At 39.1% G+C, this 23,953-nt stretch overlaps 1 protein-coding gene across 2 annotated transcripts in view; it reads right to left on the minus strand.

The window, feature by feature from the left end:
- The window catches only part of lrp6 (low density lipoprotein receptor-related protein 6), a 53,546-nt gene that overhangs the window by 22,179 nt on the left and 7,414 nt on the right, over positions 1-23,953 (minus strand). For both annotated transcript variants that reach the window (XM_066724694.1, XM_066724693.1), the window contains exons 3-6: positions 6,560-6,757; positions 5,093-5,289; positions 3,782-3,913; positions 817-1,213 (exon numbers count right to left, since the gene is read on the minus strand). In XM_066724694.1, coding sequence (XP_066580791.1) covers positions 817-1,213; positions 3,782-3,913; positions 5,093-5,289; positions 6,560-6,757 — 924 coding nt within the window. The remainder of the gene's footprint in view (positions 1-816; positions 1,214-3,781; positions 3,914-5,092; positions 5,290-6,559; positions 6,758-23,953) is intronic.

Here is a 23,953-nt window from a genome sequence, read left to right on the forward strand (position 1 = left end):
ATCCCAATACATAGAGAAGAAGAGCTGATAAACCCAGCTGTAGCTTCACCATATTCCGTTTGAGAACTTATCGTCAAAAAATGTAATCGAATTACTACAGAAAATCTAATGAATAAATCACTGAAGTGATGAGTTCAGATCTTTTGTTAAGTTGATTTGAATACTTCATTACTAACCTCAGACCGATTAGCTTAAGTATGTACAACCAGATCCTAGGGAACCACAGGCTGATATTGAGAGGACATATGCTTTATGTTTTCTTAGTTCTCCTTGACACAAAGACCCAGGGAAGAAAAAAGCAGGTCTGGCACAGTTCCACCAGCAGACATTAGATCAGAACTATTTTAGGAATGAGTCAACTGGCCTTGAACACTGTGGTAAAACCCTGACTTCACAAACACCATCAAGGAAGGCGGGGAAGTGATAGATGAACTGTGTTGTCTTTAAAATGCCCACAAGTAACACAGTCAGCCACAGTCTTGTGTTATTTTATCCAGTGATCGCACACAAGAATGTGGAATCTTTAAGTCCAGTTTGGATTTTTGTTGAACATAGGCCGCGACCAGGATTTAAATGTTTTTATACATGGTAGACGACCAGATTGAAATGTAGGAGTCTAAGGTGACCATGTACAGTGGAGTCATTGCATAAGGTTAAATCTTATCTGTCATATACCCTTGTAGCAATGAGAAACTCTCCTACGATTTTACTGCCGTTAACATTTCTTGTAATATTTTCAAATTAAACAATGACACAAAGCCCCACACAGTAAGTTTCCATGGACAGCGTTCATCTACTCATGGTAAGGGTGCTCACCCAGACATGGGATCCAGAACTATGGCACGAGGCTCGTCCAGGTCTTCGGAGATGAGGATTTTGCGCATGGTGCCATTGAGCCGCGTCACCTCGATGCGGTCGGTGCCCGTGTCAGTCCAGTACAAGTTTCTGGCGATCCAGTCCACCGCGATGCCGTCGGGGTGGTTGACTTGCGACGTCACCACAAACTGACTCCCACTGCCATCCAGGTAGGATCTGCGAATGGCGTGCACCTCATCGTCGGTCCAGTAGATGTGGCCGTCCACGGGGTCGTAGTCGATGGCGATAGCGTGACGGATGTCTTCCAGGTTCAGCACGATATCAGTGAAGTCCGGGGTGTCTAGAGAGATCCGCCTCAGGTCGGTGCGGCGGGCGAGCAGGAGCAACTCCGTGGCACCTTCATGAGGAAACAAAACCAAATCACACGAGTCATGCCAATAGAAAAACGGAGATTACAACACTGGAAATTCAATATGGATAGCATGACAAATGGATTACTTGGCTGACCACTCTGACTAAATGCACTTAAATTTAAAGTGTAATTTGCTTCTAGGAACTACTTAGCATGGTGGTTTTTATCTCTGTTTAAAGTAGGTAAAACTACTGGTCAAATGTAAATAAAACTTAAGCTTTAGGCCTATATTCAAGTTTTGAAACCAGGCCTTTAACCATACAGAACCTTAAGAGAAATCAAAGTAAACCACCTGCAATCAAAATATCCAACATGCATTCAATTTATAGAAGACTAATAGCATGCTTCCACTGTATATAATGGAAACTTAGCTCAAATTATTAAAATGGTTTCAATGTGCTTATAGCACTTATTAAAGTTACTGTCCACAAAAGCTGTAAAGTTTATAGCTGGAATGAAATGTAGATTTGCAGTCTGTCCAACAAACACTACGTATTCAGAATACGTACTCGAAATAAAAACAAGGGGTGGGGGATGGTCCTGCTGGGTGATGGGACAACAGACGATCCGGTGCCACACTTTGGCTCCCTCTGCAGGAGAGGAACTTGTTGCCATGACATCCCAGCAGCTGCACCAGGTCAGGTTTGCACTTTCAGTGGGTGACCTTGGCACTGTACAGGGCCACTTCAGGATAATATCCAAGTGTAAGACTTCCCACATATTCGTTTAGAACCCAAGAAAAACCTTATAAATCTGAGTATTGCTCTCTCTCCTTTGACTAACTTGCCTCATGTACCCAAAATGCCCAGTTTAAAGGGGAAGAATAGAGAGGCACATTTATGCATCTGAGTCCTGCAGAGACATTTTTTCCCCCTCATAAAATCTGATGAAACGAGTTTTGAAAAGATCAGTCGGGCCCACTTTGAACAATCATGCATGACCAACAGGCAGCTTTCCATTCAGAAGCCAGCCCCTTAAGGCCCCTTCCAGTCTTACTGCCCTGCTGGACAACAAAAGGTGCTTTTTGCTGGTGGTTGAACAGTCCTAAAAGCATTTTAAATACTTGCTTTCTTCCTCTGTACTACTAGGGTTGGTGGTGTATAATACTGTTTTCAAATTCTGAATTATAGGACAATTCCCTACAACATTCATTAAAGGCAACTTAGTTTATATGGGCCTACCTTATATGGGTCACTTTTTTAGTGTGGTTGGAGGGACAATTTATAACAAATGCAAACATAGAAAATAACTTAAAAATCCAGCAGAACAAATGTGCAATTTAGAATTAAAAACAGATGTCCAGTTTGAGGCACCTTAAAGCGTGATGATGCGTAGGCGAACATTTTGCTGTGCTTGAAGAGGTTAAAATGTGAGCGCTAACACAAAGGGGCTAACAAATTAGAGTCCCTCTCCCGATGTTTAAAAACACATTCAGCTTTGTTTTCCGGGTTGGCATATTCAATTGGGCTCTTTAACAGATGAACATTGGCCAAAGCCAGACAAAGAGGAAAAGTCAGTTCTCATCAGTAACATGGGCTGGACGAAGACAGCCTATATCATGCCTCACCAAACACGCAGTCTCACTTAATTTACACAGAAAAACACTGAAACAGTTAAAAAACAGCCATGAAAGGAGCATTGTCTGGTGGGAACATGTGACCACAGAACAAAAGCCTTCCTCTCCTTGCTCTGGGCTTGGGAATTGAAACAAAAAAGGGGGAAAATGGCTTGGCTGTAAATCAGAACTATTCAAAAAGTTAAGGTTTCCAAGACAACTGCTGTTTCACCAGGGTCAGCCCACATCACCTTTGGCTACAAGGATCATTACTCAGAGATAACTCAAGGGAAGAACAGCTATGACATGCACTTATTCTCCCCCCCCCACCTCCTATCCCAAACCACCACTATACAAGGTAGCTGACAAAGCTAAAAGATCCCCAATTCAATTTTTAGGAGCCCAATACCCTGTGATCATTAGGATAAATAGGAGAGAAGACTGATTACTATTCACCTTGTTTACATTGTCCTTTGGTATACAACTGCCACATTTAGCATATATTTAAAACAATTAAAACGTACATCACACCTTTCACCTCCGTTACAAACCTGCCGTGTATAAATCCTTGGCTAAACAACTGACAACATCCTAAAGAACAACCACTCGGGGATGGAAAGTACACATTTCCACAGAGCAGCCCGACTATGGGAACACAAAGAAGCTGGTGTGGAACGATTTAACGTTTTTAAATCCCCCCAAAAGAATATGATAGCATTCCAGCACAAATGCAATATTTATCTCTTTTGTTGGAAAGTGAAAAAGAAATACAGACAAAATGCTAGTCATCCAAGTGACTAGCAGCCTGGCTTCACTTAAAACTTGTTTTTCAAGAAACCTACGGCAACGTATGTGACACGCTGCACCGTGACTTACGGTCCTGAATTTGGGTGGGTTTCTGAAATAGACCACAGAAGCGCTGCTGCTCGCTTCCCCAGTCTTTAAACTAGTATATGAGCTATGTGTTCTAGTTCGAATATTAAACGGCATCTTCTTACCGTCCTTGCAGGTCTTGCCGTCGTCCAGCAGTTGCACCCCCGTTGGACAGGCACACTGGTGAAAGGGCTCCACAGGAGACATCAGACACAGGTGGGAACACCCGCCATTGCCCTCACACGGATTGGTAAATGCTTTAAAAAAAAGACGAGACATGAGCCTTAGACAGGATATTATATAGAGGTCTTATATTGTCTTCACTAAGTTTTTTTTTTTACAAGGTGAAGCAGAATCATTTCATTAACCGAAAGGAGAGAGTTTTATTCCTCTCTCTCTCTATCGCCATTATCAATTTGAGGTGCAATAATGTGAAGCTTCAATAAATGCAGTTAGGTTAGGTCAAGTAGGTTTTAAGTGAGTACAGAAAACAGGGAAATTGTAAAATATTTTAGCGGTACAAGGACAGTTTAGTATACAGTGGAAAAATACCAGAATCTGTACAGTTAGGAGTGGTAAGGTTAGAGGACTGTAACCTGTATCTTGTGAGCACTGAAACATGAGGCCAGTGCTACTATATTGCACTAGTATGAATTACACTTCTCCTTCAAGGTCAGTTCATTCACATCAAATGCTGTTTAATGGTCAGATGCTGAAAAAGATTCTGCAATATTTTTCAGAAGTTCTACTTTAAAACGCAGGAGGGAAGGGGTTCATTACTAGGTTAACTGCAGCATTGTTTTGTTTTAATATAGTACATCACCAAAAAAACACTAGCAGTGTTACCTGCTGCCACCTTTGGATAATCCTGGGGCAAATTAAACATGTTGGCTAAACTACATAGTCATTGAATTCTCCTCCGAATCAAGATTGATAATCATACACCACTGGGCAGCTATACCAGTAGAGCTATGTTGCCTAGGGGACAAACAAAACTCAACCTGTAGACTTAACACTAATATAAGTGCTTTACCGAACTGGCCAGCTCTCTAGAAAGAATTAGAAATTCTCTGAATTTTAGAAGGGAAAAGTACAGAAGTACTTTTGTTCTCTGAGCCAGAACACAATAAGGTGATTATGTGCCATAATCACTTCTGAAGGATAGCATTACAAAACTAACCCTAATAACCCTTCGCTTTTTCTAAAGAGGAAAATAATGAGTCAAGAATGGTGACAAGGAGTCTAAGATTAGTTTTATTTTGAAACCGAGGGAATTCAACAACTTGCTAAAATACTAGATTGATAAGCTAAATAAATTAGTTAAATTAATATTTATGAAAAATTCACAAAATCAGGATCGACAGTATTTTGGTTCAAGACTATTAGCAGCTTTTCTTTCTTGAGCATAGAGGATAGGAAATGCTCTCGGGGCTTACAGTCTGGCTGTCTTCTCTGGTTGAAGACGTGGATGTCCATGGGGGAGAAGATGTTCGTGTGGACCTCTCTGCGGTCCTCTCCAGTAACCTTGTTACAGGAGTGGATGGAGTGCGTGTTCCAGTCGGTCCAGTACAGCGTGTCATCGAAGAGCGTCAAGGCAAAGGGGTGAGGGAGAGCGCCTTTCACTACCACTTCCCTACAGAAATAAAATTGGCAGCCCATCGTATTAGTCATCATTGTCTGCAATGTGTAGACAATTACACAATATACAACTTGAAGAAAATGTTTTAACTAAAATTGTATATAAAGTGGAAGGATTTCTGTCAAAGTTTGTGTGTACCCAGAGTGAGAGCATTCCGATTTTATAATACCTACAATGACCAATATTCCACATCCATAACATCTAATTATTCTGCACACATTTTTAGAATTCATATAACAAAGAACAACATTTTGGAGCCTCATCTCTGAACATCCTAAGATGTTGACAAGTTTTTGAAGTTTTTGATGACTTCTGGACATTTGAACCTTACAATGTGGGCTATACAGGACACACTGAAATGGGTGGGCTTCTTAGTAACCAAACATTTCTTCAGATCAAGTATGAATTACTACAACTCCTAACGTATCTTGTTACCTTCAGTCACACAAAGGCTTTCAGTCCTTGAAGAGACAAAGTGGCCCCTGACCAAGATGGAAGCACTAGTGCTTGAAAGCTGGCATAATGGAGCGCTCACTGCAGGCCTCCTATCTTCCTATACATTGAAACCTTAGCCATGCTTTAGAAAAAGCATAAACTCCTCAGAGCATATGCTGCTGGGCAAAGAATAGTCTGAAATATTTGTTGCTTGTTAGCTTTGCATTATTTTGTTACCTTTTAGGTTATACTTATAGTAGCAACTCTACATTCAATGCTTGTCTCTTATAAAATACATTTTGATGCCAAGTGATTAATGCTATCTATCTTTACTTTCCCTACCATTTGTGCACTGTTGCATGCGTGTGTTGTCTGTTTAAATCATTTTTTTCTATTAAAACTATTTTGGATTGGAAGCTAATTTGTAATTGTTACTACAAAACTTTTGCCAAACTTATTTTTTCCATTAGTGTGATATGTATTAGAGGCAAAAAGGAAATGTCAGATTCATATAAATTTACAAGACATATGTCTCATTAAGTGAATGTACCAAGAACTAGAAATAAAGACCTACATTGTTAAGAAACAAAATCTAACCAGTTAATCGAATTTAAAAATATAATGTAATTTACCGTATAAACAGTGAAATTGTATTTTCATATTAACATACTAGTTTGTGAAACATCAAGCTCGTCAAATATACAGTGATGGAAACGGTGAGCAGGTTTCTTACTTTGAGTCACGGTGCTAGAATTAAAAAGCACCACTAGATCAACTACAAAAGTAAAAGTGTTTGGAAGTAGATGGAGTAAATTCTAGAAAACCGTACCTTAAATTCCCATCGAGGTTGGATCGGTGGATGAAGTTGTATTTTGCATCTGCCCAGTACAGTTTCTGCTCATTGTAGTCTAGCGTTAGTCCATTGGGCCAGTAAATATTGTTGGCTATAATGATTGATCGGCTCGTACCATCCATGCCAGCTCGCTCAATCTTGGGTACTTCTCCCCAGTCAGTCCAGTACATGTACCTTGGAGGGAAAAAGGAAGGTGAATTAAACACATGAACTTGCTCAATTAACCATATTTTATTGGGCCACTTTTTTCCCCTCCCCCAAACTCATAAGTGCCAAATGTTTGCATAATTAAATATTACTAACGACATAAAAATATGACACGCACTAGCTGAATAAGGCTAAAGGAAAAGGAAAGATATTCACTCGCTCCCTGTTTTCTAAATCAGTCCTGAATGAAGAATTAATTTCAGTTATTAGCAGTTCTAATTCTTTTTATTGCATTTATATTCATGTCTGATCGTAAAAGTAAAACCGAAAACTTTACTGCAAATGACACACAGGACAATCATGTGCACTGTCAAGGCTGCACATCACGTGGAAAAGTATTTTCAGTGAGGAATGACAAAATTTACAATGATGTAAGGAAAAAAAACAAAAAAAAAAACGTATTCAATCAATGTTAGTGGGTGATGCTAAGCAAGATTACTATTTACCAGTTGCTCTACACCACTGCGTACTATGCACAATTATGAAAATAAATAGTGACACTGTATCAGTGTGCTAAATTTGCCACCTATGATGTGTATTCTTTCATTTCCCGAAAATGGAGAAGGGGCATCTGGGGAGAACAAACCTAAATATTTTTTTCATTCCAGCAATGTTACACTTTTGGCCGAGTTTCCGGTAAGGCCAATCAAGTGGTACAAGCTGCCATTTCCCTAGCATAGAATCATATCAGCGCTCCAAAGAATCCATTTTCTGTCTGACCAAGATGAAAGACCTAACTATGCAAAGATTTTTCGACAGCTTCAACAGCAAAGATGGACTAACACAGGTGCCTTAGGGATCGTCTCTAAACTGTATTCATCAATAACAACTGAGGGAAAAAAATATATAGTATACCAATGAGAGCATCCCCTCTACATTTCAGCCGTCTAGTATTGCAGCTTCATACTGAAAGTAAAATATTTTAGTCTCTCTGAACATTAACGAGCCATCATACGGCAAATAACAGTGAAATGGAGAAGTTATGTTTATTCTGGCACTGCAGACCGTTATTCTAGCCTGGCCAAGTCTGTGCTGGATCCCAGGAGAGAATTTAGCTGTAACTCTAGAACTAGAATTGGAGATGTAATACTAGGACTACATATCCTTATAAAATAGTGTATATGTACAGTAAGATTCCCTTTACAATTGTGTATAATACTGGATCACCCTTACCCCCCTTTCTTTAATGGACACTGAAAATACTGATCTGACATTTTAAGTTTTGATCCACCATTAAAATCTAAAAAACAAACCACTTACATTCTATTTACATTGTTTTGTATATGAAAACTGCAATTGGTGTCACTTAAAACTTAAAATGGTCCTTTTGTGAACTAGCATCTCTCAATGAAGAAATCAATATGACTATGAAGAAGGTAAATCCATTTTCCTGAGCTCAGAGGATTCACTGCATATAGTGGAACCATGGATTCAATTTACAATTCCCTTGTTAATGTGACAAAATTGGCTTATGGGCCATTATTAAGAAGCAATGCATTCATTTATTGAATTCAACACACTATACAGAAGATTAAATCGAGACAGTACGTGAATGAAATCAAACTGGGCTTACAACCTTTAATATTTGGAACAAAAAGCGGCATCGTTTAATTATCAAGCAGGATACAGATTTATATTTTACAAAAGGAAAAATTAAGTGGGAAGAGGAAAACTATACGAACACAATCTAATTTGAATATTAGAATGATTCTGACTTTGTAGTTAGAGACAAATGAACCAATTCACTGTGTAAATATGACCATAACAGCATCCTCAGCTGATTTTTCCCCAATCTCCCTCCACCCCCCACTCTTCATCTTCACAATCCTTGTGGAAGTTTAACTCAGTCCTATGCTTCTGAAACTAATCCCCCAACTGCTGGGTGAAATACCAAAACATTTGGAAAAAGCTTTTTCACAATATGCTTATTTTTTTGTATGAACAGAAAAGCTAGATGATGCCTTAGCATTATATGCAGACCTACACTGATTAGTTTGTTTTTTCCAAATTGGCGACAGACCACTTGCAAACTGCACTGACTTCCTGGGGGGCGAAACCCAGTTGTAGACATGAAGTGTTACTGCTGGGTACACAATCATGAAATTAAAAATACCATTTAAAAAACATGATAAAGAGTATTTATACAAGGCAAGTCCAGGCACATTAAACAAGCATAACTGGGGCCATGCAGGTGGTGAATCACCTGCCGAGAATACTTCAACATAACTTCTGGAATTTATGCAGGCTGAGCTCTCTCACAATGTCTACTTTATTTGTTATTCAAGTTTATTTACATATTGAACAATGAGGAAAAAAGGCAGCAGAAAATGTACCCAAGATCATACCATCACAATGTATAATACAGTGGAAAGTAATATTCTGATTTCAGTACATTTTCTTTCTGCAGTCACTTGTCAAGTCGAATAAAACACCGCTATATAGGGCTCAAGAATCAAGTACAGCTCAATCAACAACCCAAAGAAATCAGTTCTGAAACCGATATAGCCTACACATTTTCACGCACCTGGAATTTCAGAAGCTAAACACTGTGCAGCTGGATCATTCACTGGCAGATGGACAGGTGAACTGCTTAATGCACAATGGCAAACATTGTATGTTTGAGGGTGTATACCAGTGTTTTCTGAATCCTAGTTATGGACCCAATTTCCTATTAGTTTTTGATCCAACTGCACAATCAGTTAATAAACTGATCTTTGACACAGGGTTGTGGGTTCAATCCCAGGTTTGGGACACTGCTGATGTACCCTTAAGCCCCAGCTGTATAAATGTGTAAACTGTAAAAATGTCATATACTGCAACAATTGTAAGTCACCTCGGATAAGCGTGTCTGCTAAAAAAAATCAAGTAGTAATTTAAAAGGATTTAATTTACAAATAGTTAGAGAATTGGGATGTCTTATATAGGCTACTTGTATATTTAACCTAACATCTCCATCTCTTGTTTGAAATTAATAGGAATTAATAACCTCTGATTAGGTCAGTTAGTGTATTTGGCCAAGAAAGGACCTTAACTATGTTCTTAACACTTAAATCACAAATCATGGCCCTTTAACATGAAAGAGCATGACTGTCTTTGTTTAACAACATCTATGTAGGACATCCTGTGATATTCGGCCCCCTACAACCATACCCTACCCTGAGCCAGGGGTTTAAGAGGCACTTCAACCACAAACTCCTCTACCAGTTGAAGGCTTAGTTGGGAACCATCCCTCTCCAGCATTACAGAGACCCAGCCTCACAGTGGCTAAAATGCAAGTGATTCTGTCTCCTATTGTGATTGCTAGTCAGTCTGAGGATGAGGCTTAATTGGGTGTATTCAGAATAGTCCTGTGGTGCAAGTATACAAGGGAAAAAACCTACATGACGTACATTTCTGACCACATTTGGCTTATTTTACTTCTTATTTTATATTGCAACAAGGTTCCATTCTTTCATTTTTATGTTAAACCTAATTTAAAGTGTGCACACACACATACAAAAAAAAAAATGATGCTGATAGCACAAGCTCTTTTCAACTCAGTGTTTACCTATTAAATGTTTTGCAAAAATATTAGTTATTTCTACTGCAAATTATATTTGTTCCTACCTAACATTGTTTTAATTGAAATATAGTCTCACAATGATCTCAGGGTGAGGTATGAACAAGTAAGAAATGTTTGTTCGTTCAGTCATTCTAATTGCATGAATCAACAGCTGAAAATGAACGCAGGGCACTTGCACAACAAAATATTTGGAACAAAAAGGAGGAAAAAGAAGTTTAAGTAAAATGTAATTCCTCATTATGAAGCAGCAGGCCTGAAACTCTTCCACATGTAAGCTGCTTGAAATGTTTAGTCTGAGAATGTTCTCGTTAATGGCCTTCAATGCCGCTCTGCCTTGGGCCAAATATTAATGTGAGCTGGGAAAAGCTGATGGCCAGCTGTACGAATCTGGGGGTTATGAAAGGTGGATTGTCACTAGGAGGAATAAACAATGCTGTTATACACATTCTCCTAGACTGTTGAGGCTCCCCCCCCAATACACACATGTGGGGGAAAGGATTATGATGACATCGGGTTATGACAGGTCACTGTCTGGAGGGTATGTAGTAATTACACAACTCAAGAGTGGCAAGTGCAAGAGAAAATAAGATTGAGTACTTGCCAAAAAATAATTAAATTATGAAAATCGTTTTCCAAAATGTAACATGTTCAAAGGTTTTGAAATGCAGATTCGATTTAGATTACATTTCACACCCTGTGTTTGCATGCGTTGTGAATACACACAGATTTGTTTTCATATTCCCCTTACAGAAAAATCACGAAGTTGTCAAAAGCTCATATTTCTGACGATAAAACAACTTGACCAATACATGACTAATGAGAAATTTGGCTTTTAATTATTGTACTTTTCAATGATTACTGAGGGCTGTAGTACTAGGGTTACCAATTTCATTGACTTTTTTTCATTGAAATTTTAAAGTTGTACAATTGTTGCTCTACTGCTGAATGTCTTAGTTATGGGGTTTCTGGGACTAGAGCTCTGCTAATAAAAAAATAAAAACTTGAAAGGCAAGTGTCCATGCCTACAGGCATTTATAATGCTGCACGCATGACACCTTCGACAAGGCAGACAATGAATAATTGATACTTTCCCACTACACAGTATAATTATGGTTCCAGGAAATCATATCTGTTCTAGAAGGACCAAAAAAAAAAATGCTGTCAGATTGTATTCCTTAAATTACAAAAACACAAACAAAAATCATATCAACCCCCGACATTTACAGGCCAGTATTAGCAGCCCCTTAATATAGCCTAACATGATCACATCAATTCCATACCCACCTGCAGATCATTTCAAATAAAACGTATAAGTTATTGCAATTTTACATCCTTTCCTTGTCTCATTAGTAGTTTATGATGTTACAGATCACACTTTTTCTCCTTTATCCCATCGAATTTTTCAAAGGGTATACGGAAACAGACTAGACTGAGTTCAGCCCTTCAGACATCAATAGACACAAATCAGATTCAGGTGGAAAGCGAAGTTTAAATTAATATCTTGTGCACATCAATAAATAAAACTGCACTAAACCTTCTACAAGTGAGGACTAAACTATTTCACGCCTGAATTAATAATAAGGAGCAACCCCTTATTACAACACATGGCTTTGTATTTGCTACATGAAGCATTCATTACAAATGTTGAACGCTGTCCAATTATACATTCTGAACAGGCTTTTAAAAATCAGTGCTCTTCAGCAGTTTTTAAACAAGCAACTGATTGCTTCTCTGTATTCTCCTGTTCCATTTTCACACTGCAACAAGGCTGGGATTTGGGAAGACTTCACATTTTTAATACTGTGACACCACAATGGCAGTATGAACTGGCCCCCTGTTCAATATGAAAGCCTTTAAAAATATATAAATATCTTACTGGAAAGAATAATGTGTGCCCCCTTCCTAAAGGACAAACAGGCTTCTATAGCTACACATATTGGCACAGCGCTTATTTGTTCTGTTTATTATTCAGGCAGACTAACAATGACCTATTACACATACATTACACATACTTTCAAGAACACCATCTGATTTGCTAGAAAACTTTAGAAGTACAGATTTGTGCCCCAGCAATTGTTTTCATGCAACAGAAATGCTCTCCGTTTGGCACTCCAGTCCTGCACGACTGCCAGACTGGGGAGGTTGTGTCCGAACTCTGGAGATGAAAAGCACAAGACACAGGCATTCACCACTACTTAACACAGCACCATGCCCTGACAGCCACCAACTACCTCTAACTATACATCAGTAAATGGAGAGGTTATAAATTGGTTCCAGAGGGTAGGGAAAGCACTGCAGAATTTATTTTTTAAATGTATTAAACATAAAAGCCAAGCAAAAGCAAAAACAAATTGCCATGTATGCTCAGCTACTATTTGCTTGAAACAGAAATGCATTCAAATCCTTCTTTAAACCAAGTTTAATCAACAAGTGCTCTATAGAATGGAGGTCAGGACAACAAACCACCAATTAAATCTTTTCAGTGCTCTCCTCCTTCAACCACCGTGTTACACTTGCAGCTTTGTGCAATGATGTTATCATGTGGGTATATGTACTAGGGCAGAGGTGGCTAACCCTGTTCCTGGAGAGCTAAAGGGTCTACAGGCTTTTTGTTCTATCCAGGTCGTTAATTGCTTAATTGAAACAATTATGGGTCTTAATTAGGCAAAATGTACCTGTGTTCAAGGTATCCATTAATTGGTAATTTAGAGAGACCTGGAAATCCTGCAGGATTGCAGCTCTCCATGATCAGGGTTAGCCACCCCTGTACTAGGCCTTCACTATATGGATGGTTTGTCCCATTCATTTTTTAATATGGTGAGATAAAAAGTCTTCATGCTCTACTTTACATGAAGACAAAAAAAAAAAGCTGGGAATAAAACAAACACTATTATACTTAAATGGATACAGATGTGGTTCTCCCTCAATGTGAAAATCTCTGAATGCTGTATGAAGCAATAATTAGGCTGTGGTGTATTAATTCCTCCTTCAGACGAGTGCCACACCAATTTGGGGTGTGTGTGTGTACAGTACAGAAGTCACTACAGTCCCATGCAGGGGCGCAGAACTGCAGTTCAACAGCCTGCAGTGTGGGATCAAACAGGCAGCACACGTGTGCACCAGACACCAACTGAGACCCATTAGCAGAGGATTGGCTGACAACCTCCAGTATTATGTGGAATTCCGTCTCTCCCTTCACCGCCCCCTCCTCTCTGCTTTACGGTGCTGCTCTGTGTGAGAATCAGGCCCTGCACAGAAAGAATGCCAACATCACTTGGCTTTTATCCTGTGTAAATAGCTGCCAATATCAAATACTAGAAAAAAGCTTTCAAAAGCCTCCGGCAAGTCTTTAATATATATTTATATATAGAGAAGGGCTGTCTAGGACTGGTATTCTATAAACTGAATCTCCTACTGTTAAGCCCCGTACCACATCACGCTAGGCTCCTACCTTAGGGTTGGGGCATTACAGATGTGAGGCCCCCAGCATAATCCCCAAAGTGCTTCCAACTGAATTCCTGTTTGGTTAATGGTCGTTCTCAAGAGACCGAAAGAATGAAACACCCAAAAAGCCAAATGCATAAACTAGCTACTCCAAGAATACAGTTAACGTCAGTTCTGCTACAGCACATGGATACTATAAAATGAGCAGAAACCCCTTTTATATGATCTTGACATAAATGTAGATCTTAATCCAAAAACTGAGTAAACTGCGAATTCGCACCATTAAAAAGCCACAAAATATTTCTTCCTGAGGATCTGTCCTCCCCCCCCATTTTTTAAACATAATCCAGGGTTTGACAGTTTCCCATAAGTGGCTTAGAAATGAAAGTTCCACTTTTGAAATGCACCTGGAGGACGAATGCAGATTTTTAACCACTGTTTTGAAGATGGTTCGCAGAGTACAACAGGGAGGAGACTGAATTCATGTGCAGTTTCCAAACGGAGCTAACGAGCCTTCAGCCAAGCAGGAGCTGTAACAATGGCTTTCCTTTCTTATGCACACTGATTCCCCATCTTGCAAACAGGAGCTAAAGCTTCCCTTTCCTTGGCCAATAGCCCCTGCCAATCAGACTGGCACTGAGGAGGTCTTCCACTGGAGAACAAAAGGAGGTCGTCTTCACAATACACACAGCTCAGGCCTCTGCAATCTCCGTTCGGCATTTTACTGGGAAAACGTTATCAATGTCAGGGGGCTTTCTTAGTGCAACTTCACACAAATCAAATCGTTATGCGACTGCTCTCAATATCTCATTTGCTGGAAAGACGGGGTCACTAATCTGAAAAAACACTTCTGATTTTCTCAAAGAATCTTTTATTCCCCCTTCCAGAACCTGTTAGCATCAGGCAGCAGCTCGGATCGTCAGGCAATGTTATTTAAGAAACAATGGATGAATTCCAATGTAGCAGGACAATGAAAATACAGTGTGTGTGTGTGTGTAACATATTATATATATTATATATAAAAATGACATGTATAGCAAATAAAATGCTTCTACAATGAGGTGAATGAGCATTTCTAGCACTGTTCTGCTGTTGAGTGGTAAATCATGTGTACACAGTGTAAGCAAAATCTGGGGAAATGCACTATCCTTGCTGTGTTTGCCTAGAGATTCAGCCACAAATAGAGAGGGGGAGAAAAAAAAAATCCTGAAATGTGGATGAGCAGCAGAAGCCACAGCAGGGGGCGTTCCAAAGGGATGGATAATTAATAGAAAGCTCACTAAGCTATTTGTACAATGGAGTAATTACAGTACTACACTGCGAAGAATGCCGTCCTCGCTCTGCTCATCCCGTTACAGCTCCGCTGGGAAGGGCAGGCAGCCCTGAGCGTGTGCTCGTTCGCTGTGGGGCCTGGTCTCCGCTGCCAGCCTCGCATGGCTCATTTAAAGGTGCAGTACATACCCACACCTCCCCCTCCCCCCAACCCCAAAACACAGGAACAGAATGGTGTCATTTCAATTTAAATAAAACCAATGAATACATAATGTAGGCCTTTTATCCCTGTCCTTGTGAATTAACATACTAATTCACCCCCCTGCTTGGTAACAGATTATGGCTATCTAAAGGAGGAGGGGGTCATTATTCAATGTAAGGTAAAGGAACAGTATGGAGACTGTGACTAAACTTCCTACACTGGATTTAGAGGATATATACTGGAGAGCGGACAGTCAACATGTCCCAAGTCTACCCAAACAAAGGTCATAATTAATGAGCAGTTGTTTACAGTTTCAACTAGACTGTGGAAGAGAAAAACAAGAGGATTTAATTGGGAATAAATGAAACTGGAATTCAATATAAAGCCATCATATTCTGAAGCTGCAAGTGATTTGAATTGTCTAGTCTACTACTTAAAACTGAGCCAACATAGCTGTCTAGGGAGAAAAGAGTTTCAAGATTTACAGGATGCATTCCATTCCCTTCCCTTCAACTGAAACGCTAAAATTCATAGTGTGGGACACCCAAAACACACACAATACGAAGGCATTACCTGGGTCTGTCAGGTTCATTTCAATCACAATTAAAATGAGACTGGAAGGAAGGAATGTCCTGGCACATCACCCACCTCCAAAACACCATCATTAGTGAGCACAGCCCACTCACACCGCGGAAGATCAACAACTCCTCCACCTTTATACAGCTGCCTCTGGGCTTACAATGGGGGGTCCATAATGTCCCCGTAACACTCTGGCCACCATCCGACAATTTACTCTAATTTATACAGCTGTCATGTTTTATAGACAGGCTACTGCAGCATCTTGAGCACTTTGATGCAGAGAGGGAAAAAAAAAACACTAGTTTCAGTCAGGTTCTCGTCTTCCACACAACCTCCACTGCATCTTGAGTTCTCCTCTCCTCCTCCCATCTCTTCACACAGCATGCTCTTTCAGGGAGCAGTGGTTTACACAAGTCCAGCCCATACTACTAGCAGTTGTTTGCCTATGGTGAGGCTTCAAAGGAAAGAATGCTCAAATGGGAAACATCACCTCAAGTCAAACACCAGCCAGGCAGCGCTGTGGACAAACAGTGTAAAATCAGGGTGACGGCTAATGAAGCACCACAGGTGGAAAACTACTGTCAGTATTTGTGTTTCCATTGATTAAGTGCTTAACCAGGTCACTGGAAAAATTACAAATACAAAACTAGTACTTGCATATTTTCTATCAATCTCAAATCTGATATTTCTGCTTTTCCTAAACAAATTACTTTCTATTGCATAATGTAAACATGATCAGAAGACTTCTTAACTTGTCACCCTGGGCAAGAGAGTTGTAGAATATAGTTGAGCATCTTAGAGAGGAGTGTCTTTCATATCCCATTGGGTATTTATGTATTCAAGTGATTCTCTGATGTTTTTCACCACAGCAAATTCACTGTGGTTGCAATGTGATGTGAAGGTGAGTCAAGCATACACAGCTCAGTAACACTTGATTTTTCAGAATTTCCTTAATGTGATAAATAATCTACTACATATCAGGAATATTAACATGACATTAAGTATCAAGAAATCATCATTGTAATTACTGCAGTCTCGTAACTGAAGCGAATAATGCAGGAGTAATTATAACTGACATATTATAAGGTCTGGCATATTGGCCCTAAGCCACTAATTTGTTTCCTTATGACTTTGCAATCTGCACAGAGTATTTTCTAAATGCAATCTGCGTTAGAGCCAGTGCAAACTACACAGGACAAACAAAAAACAATTCACAGACCTAACTGAAATCGGAAACTACATTAAAGAAAATGCTGATAAACCACCTTTTACATCTTTGTATATTTACTGAACATCATGTATACAAACCTTCTAATTATATATATATTTTTTACTGTAAACAAGAGACCACTTAAAGACTTGGAAAGTTTTAAAATCAGGATTAAGAATCTATATTTCAACATCTTTGAAGCTCCAGTGCAGAGCTTTAATTAAACTAATTCATCAGACATTTGCTGTTGAACTGCATCCACTGCAGTGAAAATTAATATTTCAGTCTTTAGGATGATAGTTTGCAGCATCTCCTCTCCTCTGGGGTTCAGAAAGAAAAGAAACTCAGTAAGAAAGTGCCTTGTGTCTTATTGCACACCTGGTAAGGTCTCAAGACAGTGGACGATTGCTTCAATAACACCACAAGTAAGTAAGCTACATTGCCACCATCTCAGCAATTTAGTTTCTGAACCAATGAGCCCAAAACTGAAGAATGCCTACTGGCTCCATGTCTTTATGAGCTAGAGTCCCAAATAGGGAAAAAAAAATGATTTTCTGCTATTTGCACCATACGGCAATATTTCCCATTTCCATGAACTCACGCCTCATTAAAACAAGCATTATCTAGAATGAAATCAGCATTACTGCTTTCAGAAGTAACTTCATTTCAGGCCCAATGCTCAGATTTCTGGCAGGTCGACTAGTGCTGGCTTGATCACTACCTCCATGTCTTAAGATCCTAAGTAATTGTAATCCTTTGCCTAGGTGAGGGGACTGTGGAAATTCCCTTTTAAATTCCCCAGTGTTTAATAGCTTCTTGCACTCAAGGAGACGTACAAGGAGGAGAATGAATGTAGCAAACTCAAACATCTGTCTATATCTGAAAGCTTACCTGCAAACTAAGGATTCAAGGAAACTTACAGAATTACAACAACTTAAGCATTCGTCAGCAATAACCTATAGCCTACTCATATATATTTAAACAAAAACAAAAAGTTTCAGCATAGTTGCAGAAAACTCTTATTAGCTACATAGCTGATCAATAGAAATGCATAACATTTAACAGCAATTAGTGCACAGATTGCTATAGACAACCTTTCTTTCAGAAACCCAAACTGCATTGCCACCTGTGGAAAAATAGGAGTGCAATTAGTAAACTGTATCGGAGGGGTTGCGATTCACTTTGTAAACAACTGCCTTATGAGCAACAACAAAAAGTAGTTTACATATGCGAGTAATCACTCAAGATGACTGGCAGAGGGGACAAAGTAGGCTACACAGCTCTACCAGACCTGTCCACCTGCTCAACACAGCTCAACCCTCAAATACTGCAAAGCCCTCTGGAGGCTGAGGCCATATCCTGATACAGCCACAAGGAACAATGAAGACTTGTGCTGTGATGGGGTATCGCATGGCATTGATTTGCAAGACTATTCCTAATTCTACTTTTCAGTGCAAGCAGGGTGAATCAAAATGTGCAGAAGGCAGGACGGCCCACCCTGAAGAAGTGTCCTGTTCCCCTGCCTTTGTGCCTTCCTCCCCTCATGGACTTTATTACCACCTATGTATAGAATATTCAAATAAATGTGGTGATTTGATAAAGTACTTTGATATTCATTCTGATGCATCAATATGATCACGACAAACCAGATTATTCTTTTTAAGATTGCAGAAGATCAAGTGCTTCTGTTTGAACAGGACTACTCTGCATCATGCCAATAAAAGTAAATTTAATAGGGATCTGAAATCAGAATGAGTTTCAGCAAGCAGTTAATGAACAAAAATATCCCATACTGAAAATGTACATGTAATCAGCAACATCCCTCCTATTAAATTAGAAAGTGCTTTATACTGGCTAGCTTTCTTTCAATCAAAAAAAACAAGAAAAAAAGTGAAAACCACACGTATTGCAAAAGCGTTAGTCATGAATCAGTACTGCCAACACTGACTGAATACAGTTGGACTGTAAATGTCACATTCCTTTCATGTCGGAAGACTGCATTCCGACGGGGAAGCAAAAAAGGACGACATCAACTAAAAACAAAAAAGCAAAAACTTGCTCTTGGATGGTATTTCCTTAAAACATACCCTCAGATGCGCCTGGCCAACAAATCAGCAACGTCATGTCAGCGAAAAATACACAAGGAGCTATTTTTTTATTGGGCATGAGAAATTAAACACAGATGTTACAATGCCAAACGACTGACATGCAACCCATTCATAAAAAGCATTCTTCAGTTAATTACCCACTGCCATCTCGTACATTCCCAGGGAACCAAGCAGTACAGCACGCCTTTGTTCTGCAAAAACTATAGATTAGCACGACACTTGCATTGAAGTCCCCGATAATCACACAATACATCCCATCAGACAGATATTTCCATTTTCATATAAGAACTATTACCGTAAGTAAGAGGACAAAATAATGTTGGGCTGTATCCCAATGTTCAAAGATTTATTTCCAACTAGCCAGGTATTCAAAGACCACTTCGAACCTTCAAGAGGCCTATATTCATTCTCTAACCTACCAGTTACCATTACTCAGGTCTGTTTTGTGGTTTATCTATCAATGTTTTACATAATTAAAGTCACATGATGAGTTAACCTTAGGGACTTGCAAAACAAGTATGTAAGTGAGCACTACATGCATTTATCATGGAATAGAATATCAGATGACCCTTTTCAGAGAGAAGTTAAAAGCCAGATATCATTTAAGAGTACACTCAATCTACATCTATGTCCAACATGGAGAAATAATGGCCACAGCACTCATGAACAGGTAAATCAGATGAACGTCTCTAAAGAGAGTTAGGTTGGCAAAGCATATCGGGTACAAGTTGTGGACACCCAGCTATAGCTATTCTCTCCTGGGATCAGGTACGTAGGCAACATTGACCTTTTCAATTCACTCACTATTAAAGCACAATAAGGATCTCCACAGTCACTTGAGATGTGAATGTGGAGTCCTGGGAACAACACAGCATTCTTTAGGTCCCCATACTATAACTGAAAACAAAACAAGTTGTGGGATTACAGATTGAGATGCAATGATTTCACATCACCACAAACTGGTTAGAATTTGATAACCAGCGGCCATTGAGGAGGAGTCAATCACAGAATGGTCATGTAAACATACACAGCATTCATCATTCAGTTTGTTTTGAAAAACATTGAGATTTAATTACACGATTATGCGTTAAGACAAAGGGGGGGAGAATTAGGGAAACTGAAGACTCCAACAAATGTATTATAACTTGGCTCTAATCTAGCACCTGACATATTAGCCATGTTTGCTTATTTTAATTACATTTACATACACAGCTGTTTGAATTAGTTTAAACTATGAAAAACATGCCTTCACGTCAGCTCCAAAAACCTGAAACGCATGGCACAATTACGCAAATCTGATGTCTTGCTGTTAATGCATTCAAGAGGAGCAGTGCAAACTGGACCAATTAACAGTCTGCTGAAGAGTGCTGTACTGTAAATATTAAAATGTTTTCCCTCCCACTTCTTATGCTGTACACTCAAGACTAACCCACTGTTACATTTTCATGCAGAATCTTGCCAGAGGGCATATATACATAGTTTAAGCTCTTTGACACTTTAGAAAGTATATATTAATAATACATGGAATTGTTTAATGCTTGAATTTATTACAGCTTACTCCTTTCCCTGAATGTATAAATATAAATTTTAAAATTCAGGAAGATTTACACACAAAAAAAAAAAAACCATTGTGAATGGTTTATCATTCATCAGAAAGCCTTATTCAGACCATACGGAGTACTTTAGAAAATATAATTCACATCTGCAGTATCCCATTACTTGTTTTAATTGGCCTAGGTATTAAAGAGATGCTCACATAAGAGAAATAAAGGCTGATTGCAAACACAAAAGGGCAGATGATATTTGTCTATGATGTTGATCAAAAACTACATTGTTTAGTTAGCCTAATTAGTATAATTTGATTATATTGTTGAGTCCTATACATTATTATTCCCTCTGCATTTCATTTCTGGTACCCCTATCACTGTACTCCTAGAGTTAGTGTGGCACAACCGTACAGCAGGGGTTATTGAGAACAGCCCCAGGGTGTGGTAGCAGAGCACAAGACAAAGTCTTCAGGGCACGTAGAAACACTGTGCTAATCTACAGCCATAAGCATTTAAAAACCAAGGAGCTTCAGTCCATGGTCAGGCATACCAACTCATTATTCTGAAAAGATTTCAAGTAGGGAACAACTATTTAGAATTCAAAAACATTTTTTTAGTCATTTTCCTGAAATACAGAAAATTACTGATGCAGATCACAGATAAAACCGAATGCACACTAATATTTGCATACAATAAAAAAAACTGAATATCCCTTGCAAGTTTAAAGTTTCCTGCAAACCCAGCAAATAGTAACTCATTCATAACTATCCATCATTCAAGATGATGTTAGTATACCTTCCTAAAGATCAAATAAAATACAGCTCCAGACACAATGAAAATATCAGTTGCTAAGCACTATCTGTGGCAAGCAATACTTTGAGATCACATTTCAAATTAAGTGGAATAAGCCAGCTACTAGAGGCCTCTACTGCTGCTTGGCACAATGGCTAACAAACTGAGGAACGATTGAGAAACAAATGACCAAAAGTTAACCCATAAAACTTATCAAACCATTTATTTTAAAGGAACAACCCATGGCTTTCCATGCATTTCAGACAGGACCATTTATATTTTGCTTTACTGCAACCTAATCTATCATTATAAACTACATCTGTAGTTAACAAGTACTTACTGTTTAATAAATACTGAAAAATTGGTTTTACAAAATATTTATGAGCATCCAAGAAAAAATAGCAGACAAAGGTATTTTTGAAATTGTAATTTTAAGTCTAAATTTACTAAATATCTGATCATTTAGGAAATGTATATGCACACAGTTTTGTGGGGGAATTGCAAGTGACAGGCTCCCTTTCCATATTCAAATAAATGATATAATTTCCCATCTAATTGCAAGTCTGAGGTCTGTGCTTCTCTGGTCAGCAGGTTTGGTGCAGTGGGGCTCTGTTGTTGACAACACACCTCAAACCCACCTCCATAGCCACCACATTTCTCCAACACTTTCATCCTGACACCTGGATCTGCGCTTTACAGAACAGGCTGTTTTGGGAAAACCTTCATAATGAACAAGTGATAACTATGGGCTTGCTAAGTCAAGCTTGTATACTAGGCAAGAGGCATTCAGCAATACTGGTCACATTTTTGATGAGGGATGTTATGCCACAATGCTTCAAACAATGACAAAACCAGTTTATTAAAAACAGAATTAAAGCATAAGACAACTGCTTATTTAAATGTCTTACAGTATAGTATGCAAGGCAGTCTGGAATATACAACCAAATCAAGTGCCAACTGTCAATTCAATAGCACTTTTGCAGATTTAAACAGCATTTAGATAGTGATATTTAGTCTTGCTAATCCCTATAACACTTTTGGCAAGAAAAAAAAAAATACATAAAATAAACTATTCAAGCCACCAAACACCACATAGCCTAGCTCAGGGGTTCCCAAACTTTGATACAGGGACCCCTTTGCCATTTTGGTTGAGGACTACCAATGGATGGCCGGGGGGGGGGGGGGATGTGGACTATAAAAACGTGCAGGAGGGGGGGACATTTTGCAGCAAAAATAGAGAGCATGGAATCAGCTCCACTTGACATTGAGAATCCATATGGGTATGAGCCAAGCAATGCCAAACTGAGTGTCCTCTTCCCACGTTTCACAGCTCAGCAGTATCTGCCAACCAGATACACTGGGTGTTAAGGAAGGGTTAAGGATTCCTATGCCTAGACAACTCTTGTACTTCTGTATTTCCAGTTACCAAGAGATGCACTATTAAAATATCGAAAAAGTTAAAGATGATTTTCAGAGTACATGTGTGATATGTTAGAAAGTGAGTTTGAACCAGATGTTATAAAGGCAAGATATCAAATCAAGTAAGAGACTACCATTACAAATGCACAGATTAATCCCTGATTGGTTCAAGTAACATGGACTACCTTCATTATTTCACCTTCAGGTAGTTCACAGCACTGCATTAAAGAGTCTTGTTACTAAAGCATACTTAATTCACATTGCTGTAGCATTGACATATACATACGATAACATCTTCAGTAATGACATTTCACAGTCAGCTTTAACAAAAACAGCGCATTGGTGAACCTGAAATTCCCAAATGTTTCATGACAAATTACACTGGATGATTAAACAAGGCTTCCCTCACTAGCATCTCTGTAAATTTCACCAAAAGTGACCATAGCATTTTCCAAGTGCAAATGCCATAAAAGTGTGTTGCGCAAACCTATCCCTGCTATTATGTACTTTCACAACCAACAGCTGAGTCACAATTGCCCAAGACCACCCCACAACTTATGATGCTACTCGAAAACGTATGACCTAACAACAGTGTTTGAGAAACACACGAGTTGGAAAGATGGTCTTATGATTATCCAAGGATGCTTGTTTGGCTCACGATGCTTTTGGGAAACGATCCCCCAGTTCTGCTCTGGGCCAGGTAGTGTGGTGGTCTACTCTCTACACTGCCAATGCACATAGTTATTAGCTACCAAACAAGCACCATGGCCACCTCTCGTTAGTAAACTCTCTTATGACCATCAAACATCATATCACTTCTCCAATGTCTGAGAACATGAATCATGCTCCGTGCACATTGGAAGCAGTAGTGCCATGAATCATCAGATTATCATTTGAGAAAGGAGCAGAGGGAGGTATTTGATTTGATTAATCTATGTAGCCAAAAAGGAAACCTTTTCCTTATGTGCATATTTTCAAAATAAAGTGGAATGGAAATACTGTGGTAAAGGGCTGCCCATCCAGCTAAG

The sequence above is a fragment of the Amia ocellicauda genome, chromosome 15, assembly GCF_036373705.1.
Source record: "Amia ocellicauda isolate fAmiCal2 chromosome 15, fAmiCal2.hap1, whole genome shotgun sequence".
NCBI classification, from domain to species: Eukaryota; Metazoa; Chordata; class Actinopteri; order Amiiformes; family Amiidae; genus Amia; species Amia ocellicauda.